At 46.3% G+C, this 10,354-nt stretch overlaps 1 protein-coding gene across 1 annotated transcript in view; it reads right to left on the minus strand.

The window, feature by feature from the left end:
* The window catches only part of LOC139575274 (protein unc-13 homolog C), a 186,875-nt gene that overhangs the window by 132,822 nt on the left and 43,699 nt on the right, over positions 1–10,354 (minus strand). Inside the window, exons 6-8 of the mRNA XM_071400233.1 lie at positions 8,742–8,961; positions 6,550–6,777; positions 468–609 (exon numbers count right to left, since the gene is read on the minus strand). Of these exons, the coding sequence (XP_071256334.1) occupies positions 468–609; positions 6,550–6,777; positions 8,742–8,961 (590 nt within the window). The remainder of the gene's footprint in view (positions 1–467; positions 610–6,549; positions 6,778–8,741; positions 8,962–10,354) is intronic.

Consider the following 10,354-nt stretch of genomic DNA (forward strand, 5'->3'; position numbering starts at 1 on the left):
AAGTCAAGGGGTCTGAATACTTTCCAAATGCACTGTAGATGATATTCATGTCAATAACACATTTTTCAGTGAAATGCATTTTAATTATTTTCTGTCTCCTCTCCCCTCATTTGTTGGTGTTGTAGGTTCTACATGTCTGTGATAACAATGTCTGCTGGAGTAAAGTGTTTGTATTACAGCTTAAGAAGGTAGCCTTGTCTGAGCCAGAATGGCCCATAGGGTAGGAGCATACCTCCTGTTTCTGTAGCCTGAGGCAGTCTTCATGTACACCACCTGGACAGGACTTATGGTCATGCGTGCATATATTTTATGTATGGGTGGCCCCAGCGGGAATCATACCAACGGGTTGCAAGTGCCATGCTCTACCGACTACACCACAAAGGACCACGTCTATAATACAGTCTGTAGTACACTGGCTTAGGTTGTAGTAATGCTGTAGCAGTGATATACTGTATGTTCATACTCACAAGAAGAACTTCTCGTCCCAGACAGGGTTGAGGTTCCCAAAGATGGTCTTGGTACGCCGTTTGGTCTTCCCTACCTGGACAGTCACATAGGGGTCACTGGAACCTGTCTTATCCTTGGCCTGCAGACCCTGGGCACACATCACTGGAGAGGAGAGAGGGGGAGGCAGGGAGAGACAGGGGGAATAGAGGGAGGCAGGGGAAGACAAGGGAAGACAGGGGGAGGCAGGGGAAGACAAGTGAAGACAGGGGGAGGCAAAGGAAGACAGAGGAAGGTAGGGGAAGACAGAGGAAGACAGGGGATGATGGGAGAGTCAGGCGAGACATGGGAAGACAGGGGAAGGCAGGGGAGACAGGGAAGGCAGAGGAAGACGGGGGAAACAGGGGAGACATAGGAAGACAGGGGGAGACAGGGGGAGACAGGGGGAGACAGAGGAAGACAGGGGATGACATGGGAGACATGGGAAGGCAGGGGCGACAGGGGAGACAGGGGAGACAGGGAAGGCAGAGGAAGACAGGGGAAAGCAGGGGAAGACAGGAAAAGACAAGGGGAGACAGGGGAAGTAGGGGAAGTAGGGGGAGGTGGGGGAGGCGGGGGGAGACAGAAATAACAACAGTAAGACTTAAGAGGCTTTTGTTCCAGTCCAGCACTAATATACAGTATAATATACATATTCAAATATATGTAACACGTAAAGCCTGCAGGTTTAATGCTGTATTACTTGCTATGCACTAGTATGAGCCTTGTCCTATGTCTTATGTATAGGTACCATAGCCATGTAAACTTGTCTCCAGTATAGCCAATCTGTTTGTTGGGGAAGCAGTGAATATCTGCCTCGCCAACAGACAGATACCTAAGAGAGACCAGTCCACCACCATCGCACATGACCATGCATGAGCACACACACATGCACACACATTACATTTAAATGCTTTTTAAAAATTATTTAGCAGACACTCTTATCCAGAGTGACTTACGTTAATCTTAAAATAGCTTGTTGAGACAACCACATATCACAGTCTTTGTAAATACATTGTTCCTCAATAAAGAAGTTATCAGTAGAGTCAGTGCTAGTAGGAAAAAACAAGTGCACTTCTGTTTTTTTTATGGGGGAATAAGACTGAGATGTCTTATTAAAGATACAGCACTTAAAGATGCACTCCTGAACATCTGTATCATTTCAGCCAGCAGTTTTGAAAGTGGTGTTCACGAGCCAAAACAGGTCCCCGTTTTTTGTGTATTACATCATCCAATTGTGTACTACGTCATCCATTTCGTGTGATGTGTTAAAGGTGGAATATGCAGAAATCACTCTTCCATTTCCTGGTTGCTAAAATTCTAATAGTTTGGCTAAGTTAATGTGATAAAACAAGCAATTATGGAATAAAGTAATACATTAGTAACACCTTCTCTTCCCAAGACAAAACCTGTTTAATTTCACCTTTATTTAACCAGGTAAGCGAGTTGAGAACAAGTTCTCATTTACAACTGTGACCTGGCCAAGATAAAGCAAAGCAGTGCGACAGAAACAACAACACAGAGTTACACATGGAATAAACACGCATACAGTCAATAACATAACAGAAAAAAAGTATATATACAGTGTGTGCAATTGGCATGAGGAGGTAAGGCAATAAATAGGCCATAGTAGCGAAGTAATTACAATTTAGCAGATTTACACTGGAGTGATAAATGAGCAGATGATGATGAGCAGATGATGGTCTGTAAGTAGTGATACTGGTGTAAAAAAGAGCAGAAAAATAAATAAAAACATTATGTGGGATGAGGTAAGTAGATTGGGTGGGCTATTTACAGATGGACTATGTACAGCTGCAGCGATCGGTTAGCTTCTCAGATAGCTGATGTTTAAAGTTGGTGAGGGAAATAAAAGTCTCCAACTTCAGCGATTTTTGCAATTCGTTCCAGTCACTGGTAGCAGAGAACTGGAAGGAAAGGCGGCCAAAGGAGGTGTTGGCTTTGGGGATGACCAGTGAGATATACATGCTGGAGTGCGTGCTACGGGTGGGTGTTGTTATCGTGACCAGTGAGCTGAGATAAGGCGGAGCTTTACCTAGCATAGACTTATAGATGACCTGGAGCCAGTGGGTCTGGCAACGAATATGTAGCGAGGGCCAGCCGACTAGAGCATACAGGTTGCAGTGGTGGGTGGTATAAGGCGCTTTGGTAACAGAACGGGTGGCACTGTGATAGACTACATCCAATTTGCTGAGTAGAGTATTGGAAGCAATTTTGTAGATGACATCGCCAAAGTCGAGGATCGGTAGGATAGTCAGTTTTACTAGGGTAAGTTTGGCGGTATGAGTGAAGGAGGCTTTGTTGCGAAATAGAAAGCCAATTCTAGATTTGATTTTGGATTGGAGATGTTTGATATGAGTCTGGAAGGAGAGTTTACAGTCTAGCCAGACACCTAGGTATTTGTAGTTGTCCACGTATTCTAGATCAGAACCGTCCAGAGTAGTGATGCTAGTCGGGCGGGCGAGTGCGGGTAGCGAACGGTTGAAAAGCATGCATCTGGTTTTACTAGAGCAGTTGGAGGCCACGGAAGGAGTGTTGTATGGCATTGAAGCTCGTTTGGAGGTTAGTTAACACAGTGTCAAAAGAAGGGCCAGAGGTTTACAGAATGGTGTCGTCTGCGTAGAGGTGGATCAGGGAATCGCCCGCAGCAAGAGCGACATCATTCATATATACAGAGAAAAGAGTCGGCCCGAGAATTGAACACTGTGGTACCCCCATATAGACTGCCAGAGGTCCGGACAACAGGCCGTACGATTTGACACACTGAACTCTGTCTGCGAAGTAGTTGGTGAACCAGGCGAGGCAGTCATTTGAGAAACCAAAGCTATTGAGTCTGCCGATAAGAATACGGTGATTGACAGAGTCGAAAGGCTTGGCCAGGTCGATGAAGCCTGCTGCACAGTACTGTCTTTTATCGATGGTGGTTATGATATTGTTTAGTACCTTGAGCGTGGTTGAGGTGAACCCATGACCAGCTCGGAAACCGGATTGCACAGCGGAGAAGGTACGGTGGGATTCGAAATGGTCAGTGATCTGGGGGGGATGACCGCGGCAGCTTTCCAATCTTTAGGGATCTCGGACGATACGAAAGAGAGGTTGAACAGACTGGTAATAGGGGTTGCAACAATGGCGGCGGATAGTTTTAGAAAGAGAGGGTCCAGATTGTCTAGCCCAGCTGATTTGTACGGGTCCAGGTTTTGCAGCTCTTTCAGAACATCTGCTATCTGGATTTGGGTGAAGGAGAAGCTGGGGAGGCTCGGGCAAGTAACTGCGGGGGGTGCGGAGCTGTTGGCCGGGGTTGGTGTAGCCAGGAGGAAGGCATGGTCAGCCGGTGAATCCCGGTGAATCCAGGTGAATCCAGGTGAATCCAGGTGAATCCAGGTGAATCCAGGTGAAAGCTATGATCCCTTATTGATGTCTTGTTAAATCCTCTTCAATCAGTGTAGATGAAGGGGAGATGACAGGTTAAATAAGGAGTTGTAAGCCTCGAGCCAATTGAGACATGGATTGTGTATGTGTTCCATTCAGAGGGGGATTTTTTAAGTGCCTTTGAACGGGGTATGGTAGTAAGTGCCCGGCGCACTGGTTTGAGTGTGTCAAGATCTGCAATGCTGCTGGGTTTTTCACACTCAACAGTTTCCCCTGTGTATCAAGAATGGTCCACCACCCAAAGGACATCCAGCCAACTTGACACAACTGTGGAAAGCTTTGGAGTCAACATGGGCCACCATCCCTGTGGAGCGCTTTCGACACATTGTAGAGTCCATGTCCAATGAATTGAGGCTGTTCTGAAGGCAAAAGGGGGTGCAACTCAATATTTGGAAGGTGTTTCTTAATGTTTTGTACACTCAGTGTATAGTTTAGAGAATCATTGTACCATCTACATCTCTGTTAAACATGTTTTCAATAACCTAAAATATAGTTTTTCAGCTGTTTGAAGCTGGTGTACAAAACCGATAGTTAAAGATGCAAACACTAAACATAAGAACAGGAAGCATAGAAACTCTGCACATAGAACAGATCTACCGCATCTTAAATTTGCTTTCAATAAGAATGACAGATCTATAACTCTGAATTTGGTCAGGTCGCCCAAAAAGTTACATATTATAGCTTGAAGACTTTTGCAATTCGTGTGATATGTTGCATCTTCAACTTGACATCGGTCCTATATTGTTATTTAATCCCAGCCGCCGTGGGAGGCCTTTTGCCTTCTGGTAGGCCGTCATTGTAAATAATAATTTGTTGGTAACTGACTTGCCTAGTTAAATAAAGGTTAAATAGAAAACAAATCAATAAAAACATATGCCCTAGCCAGACTATACCAACAACAACGACTTGCTGAAAGACAAAATATACTTAGGTTAGCTACTCTTGCAGAGACTATTTGTCTTCCCAGGCTATGGATGAGGCACACACACACACACACAGACACACATCCTCACCAAACAGACACACAACCTATACCCCATTAACTGCTCCACCCACACACCCTGCTCCACACACCCTTAACCATCCATCTCAGACAGGAAGTAGTATTTCCCAGCCTCATAAAAGGTAAAAGGACACTGTGCATTAAATATGTATGAGTGACACACTGTATTATTCATGAAACATAACTCCCCCAGCCAGCCCCTCTTCTCTCGCTGACAGAGACTGGTGGGCCGGGCTCTCAAAGACACCACAAATGAGAAGCTACAGCCTCGTGTTGCAAGAAATACAATACAATGAGAGAGAGGGGGAGAGGGGATGAGAGGGAGAGAGCGAGGGGATACAGGGGATAGACAGAGATAGGGAAGAAATGGCAGAGAAAGAGTGAAAAGGGAGAAAAGGGGGAGAGAGAGAGGGGTAGCGGAGAGAGAGAGGGTGATGTGGAAAGGGAGTGGGAGGAGTGGAAAGAGGTGGAAAGAATAGAAAGAGGCAGAGAATGGCTGATGTCTATGTTGGCTCTGTATAATGTAGTATAATGTAACTACAGAGCTGAGTGATGGAGAGAAAGAGAGAGAGAGAGAGAGAGAGAGACAGAGAGAGAGACGGGGGAGAGATATAGAGAGTGAGAGGGGTAAAGGGGGAAAGATGAAAAAAGGAGTGATGGTGAGAGGGAGTTTATTAAGTATACTGCATTCTCCTTCCTATAGCAGTCTATACACATCTACTGATCCAGGGCTGTGATGTAGCAGTTAGCTGATGCAGAACATTCACATCTCACGGCTGCCTATCTATCTACCGCCAAAGTGCTACACAATCAATGTGTGTCTGTGTTTATCAAATGAATAATACATAAATAAAGAGTCAATAAGTCAGTTCTAAAACAGGACGTTGGATAAGGCCATAGAGATAGATGGGAGCGGGAGGCAGTTTTTCTCTCTGTCTCAGTCTCTTGGGGATTGATTGACACACACAAGGAACGGCAGGAAGGCTATCTGGGCAATAAAATAGCTCAGCTCATTCCAATCTGGTGTAATTTAGCCCAGAGGAACTGTATGCTCTAGTCGCACCCCTGCAAGGTAATACACGCACACACATCACCCATCGGGCTGAGCACAGAATCAGCCACAGTGGTGTATCGCCCTTCCAGCTATGTGCCTTGCTCAAGACGATCTGAAGACATTTATTATAGTCCAGCAAACCTTCCCAGCACCAGGCCTCGGTGATTGTGATAAGATGTGATGTTGACCTTGGTGGACCACTAGGAGGTTCCCTCCAGTCTGCTTGGCTAGGGGCGAGGGCTTAGTTCTTAGTGTTGGTACTACTAACCTGTGATGTTGACCTTGGTGTACCACTAGGAGGTTCCCTCCAGTCTAGCCTGCTTGGCTAGGGGCGAGGGCTTAGTTCTTAGTGTTGGTACTACTAACCTGTGATGTTGACCTTGGTGGACCACTAGGAGGTTCCCTCCAGTCTAGCCTGCTTGGCTAGGGGCGAGGGCTTAGTTCTTAGTGTTGGTACTACTAACCTGTGATGTTGACCTTGGTGGACCACTAGGAGGTTCCCTCCAGTCTAGCCTGCTTGGCTAGGGGCGAGGGATTAGTTCTTAGTGTTGGTACTACTAACCTGTGATGTTGATCTTGGCGGACCACTTGGAGGTTCCCTCCAGCACTGCTTGCTTGGCGGTCTTCAGGTGTCCAGTGAAGTCCTCTTTAGAGATCCCAAACATCTCCTGGATGACCTCAAACACCTCAGGCCGGTTCTTCTCCCTGATCTTCATCCTCTGCTTCATGGCCATGATGATGTTCAGGGTCTTGTCCTCAGCGCCGTGCTTAGAACTCTTCTCCACCGCCCCTAAAACACCACACACACACAGGAAAATACACACACACACACACACACACACACACACACACACACACACACACACACACACACACACACACACACACACACACACACACACACACACACACACACACACACACACACACACACACACACACACACACACACACACACACACACACAGGAAAACACACACCATTACAAATTAGGATGCAGCATTGTGCTTAGAACTCTTGTCCACCGCCCTTAGATTTCCTCTGGCCCATCTATCAAACACACAGATAACTTTCTCCCATGCCCTTTGTGGACTCTATCTCTCTTTCTCTACCTTTCTCTTTTGGGTATCTTGTCCCTAGAACACAATGGGAAGCAGTTGTTGTAGGAGGAGAATGTTACAAATACTGTCTGTGATTAGAATACAGTTAGAAGCATCCTTTGTACCCACCTTAATTCTGTGTGTTTGTGTGTGTGAGTAGGGGGTGGGGGTTAGAAAGACTTTGGCTACGGCCTATCTCTCAAGCACACATTTCTGCTTTCTCCTCATGCTTTTATTGGACCCTCCCTCACCCCTCTCTCACCTCCCTCCCTCTCCCCTCTCTCCCCTCCCTCCCTCTCCCCTCTCTCCCCTCCCTCGCTCTCTTTTTCACCCCTTCTCTCTCCTCCTCTAATCGAGTTATCTCGCCTGTCATCTTTGGCGAGGTCATGAACTGCGATTGAAATCAAATTAAACATGAATCATCATTTGAATAAAACACTATGTATGCGTCCCAAATTACACAGTTTTCCCTACATAGGGCAGTACTAAAAGTAATGCAATACTAAAAGTAGTGCACTATGTAAGAATAGAGCGCCATTTGGATGCACACAGAGAGTTCTATCATTCAGAGTGGAGCTAATCCAGTTACAGAGAGTGACGGTCCTGGGGCTAACGTGTCACACGTCTACTGTCATCCAATCAAAACACACTAGGATAAACCTCTAGATACTACCCAAAACATGACTTGCTACTGTAGAACAGAGGGAATCAGTTTAAATAAACATTACAGTAGCAAGATGGAGAGGGTGTGGGTGTGTTTTAGTGCAAACACAAACACCTTTGAGAGCTAGCTACACTAGAGTAATGTCATACTGAGAGCCAGAGGAGACACCCTCCCTGTAAGGCTGGAGACAACACACACACACACACACACACACACACACACACACACACACACACACACACACACACACACACACACACACACACACACACACACACACACACACACACACACACACACACACACACACACACACATGTGCGTACACACGCACACACGCACACACACACACACACACACACACACACACACACACACACACACACACACACACACACACACACACACACACACACACACACACACACACACACACACACACACACACACACACACACGGCAGCTTGTGTATGCTATATGGAGTAAAATGTCCAATGGTGCTGCAGTAAACGAACAAACAAGCTGTAAAAGCAAACATCTGCGACAGCAACAGAGTCTGGATTCTGAAGTTCAGCACCACAGGACAGTGGACAGTGCTCACATAGCTCCCATTGTAAATAATAGGGGAATAAATTGCAACTAAAGGAAGATAGAACTCTCCCATTGTTGCTTTGAATTCGTAACCACATATGAATGCATATTCTGTGTGTGTGTGTGTGTGTGTGTGTGTGTGTGTGTGTGTGTGTGTGTGTGTGTGTGTGTGTGTGTGTGTGTGTGTGTGTGTGCGCGTGTGTGCGTGTGTACGCACATGTGTGTGTGTGTGTGTGTGTGTGTGTGTGTGTGTGTGTGTGTGTGTGTGTGTGTGTGTGTGTGTGTGTGTGTGTGTGTGTGTGTGTGTGTGTGTGCGAGCGAGCGAGCGAGCGAGCGAGTGGGAGTACAAACCTGTGTTTCTGGGTGTGAGCCTGTGTGTGTGTGAGTGTATTTCCTTACTCTGTAGACAGTCGGCGTTGAGTAGATCCTGACACTTCTCGTGGCATTTGACACCACACTCAGAGCAGCGCATACCCTGCCTGGCGATGCCCCACAGCAGGCCCTCACACTCGTGGCAGTAGGTTGGGGCGGTGGCCGTCCACACCTCAAAGTTATGAGGCGTCGTAGACGAGATGGGATAGATCAACGCCTGCAACGTCTTCCTAAACACGTGCAGTTTCTGGAGAGGAGGAGAGAGGGTGGAGAGGAGAGGAGAAGAGGGAGGATGAGGGAGAAAGAGGGTGAGAGGAGAGGAGAAGAGGGCGGAGGAGGGAGAGGGGGGAGAGGAGAAGAGGGCAGAGGAGGGAGAGACGGGTGAGAGGAGAGGAGAAGATGGCGGAGGAGGGAGGGAGAGAGGGGGGGAGGAGAGGAGAAGAGGGCAGAGGAGGGAAAGAGGGGGGGGGGAGAAGAGGGCAGAGGAGGGAGAAAGAGAGGAGAAGAGAGAGACAGAAGGAGAAAAATAGAGAAGAAAGAAGAGGGAAGAAAGAAAGTAGGTGGGAGTGAGGAGTCAGATGTCAGATTATAAAACAGACACACAAACACACACAGGTAAAGAGAGAAGGTCTAAGGCCAGAGGTCACTGTAAAGTTCAAGTATCCCCAGGGTCAGTCCAGTCTCATTAAAACCTAAATGAGCTATAGCACTGTGTTGCTTTAAACCCCATCGCTATAGGCTACCTTCTAATACGATAATAATGGCTGCGTCCACAACACTAAATTCCCCTTATAGTGTACATTATGCTGACCACACACACCTTTAGGCTGTTTTTAAATAATATCCTATGCTCCGTATAGTGCACTACAAGTAGTGTGTATTATGCTGACCCTACACTGCTATAGGCTACTTTCTAATAAGGCTACTTTCCCAACAAGATCTCACGGTTTGACCAATTTTACTTCAGATTCTGACGTTTGTCCACATTTCTCCAAACGTCAAATTTCGAAGTTGCTCCAAACATCAAATATCTAGGTGTTTTGGACACCCTGGGTTGCTCCTCCTGATATTCCTAGCTGACTTGCCTAGTTAAATAAAGGTAAAATAAATAAGTTAAAAAGAAACAAAACACCGGGTTGCACCACTGCTGTCACCGGTGCCTCGCGGCTGGTTAAGTTGAGGTATTATTTCCTAATGGTTAACCTCTCTTGGGTAGGGGGCAGTATTTTCACGTCCAGATGAAAAGCATGCCCAAAGTAAACTGCCTGTTACTCAGGACCAGGAGCTAGGATATGCATATAATTGGTATATTTGGATAGAAAACACTCTAAAGTTTCTAAAACTGTTAAAATTATGTCTGTGAGTATAGCAGAACTGATAAGGCAGGCGATACCCCGAGGACAAACCATCCCCCAAAAAACAAATTTCTGCCTACCACTGTTTTCAATGGCTGTCACTTTTATTATAAGGCAAAATCCTCCCAGATTGCAGTTCCTATGGCTTCCACTAGACGTCTACAGTCTTTAGAAAGAGTTTCATGCTGGTTTTTGGAAAAATGACCCAGAAATTGTAGTTTTTCTAGGTGGCTCCCATTTTGGCTGTAGTGTTTCCAAGCGCGTGGAAGAGAACGCGTTCTTTGG

The sequence above is a fragment of the Salvelinus alpinus genome, chromosome 5 (assembly GCF_045679555.1).
Source record: "Salvelinus alpinus chromosome 5, SLU_Salpinus.1, whole genome shotgun sequence".
Classification (NCBI taxonomy): domain Eukaryota; kingdom Metazoa; phylum Chordata; class Actinopteri; order Salmoniformes; family Salmonidae; genus Salvelinus; species Salvelinus alpinus.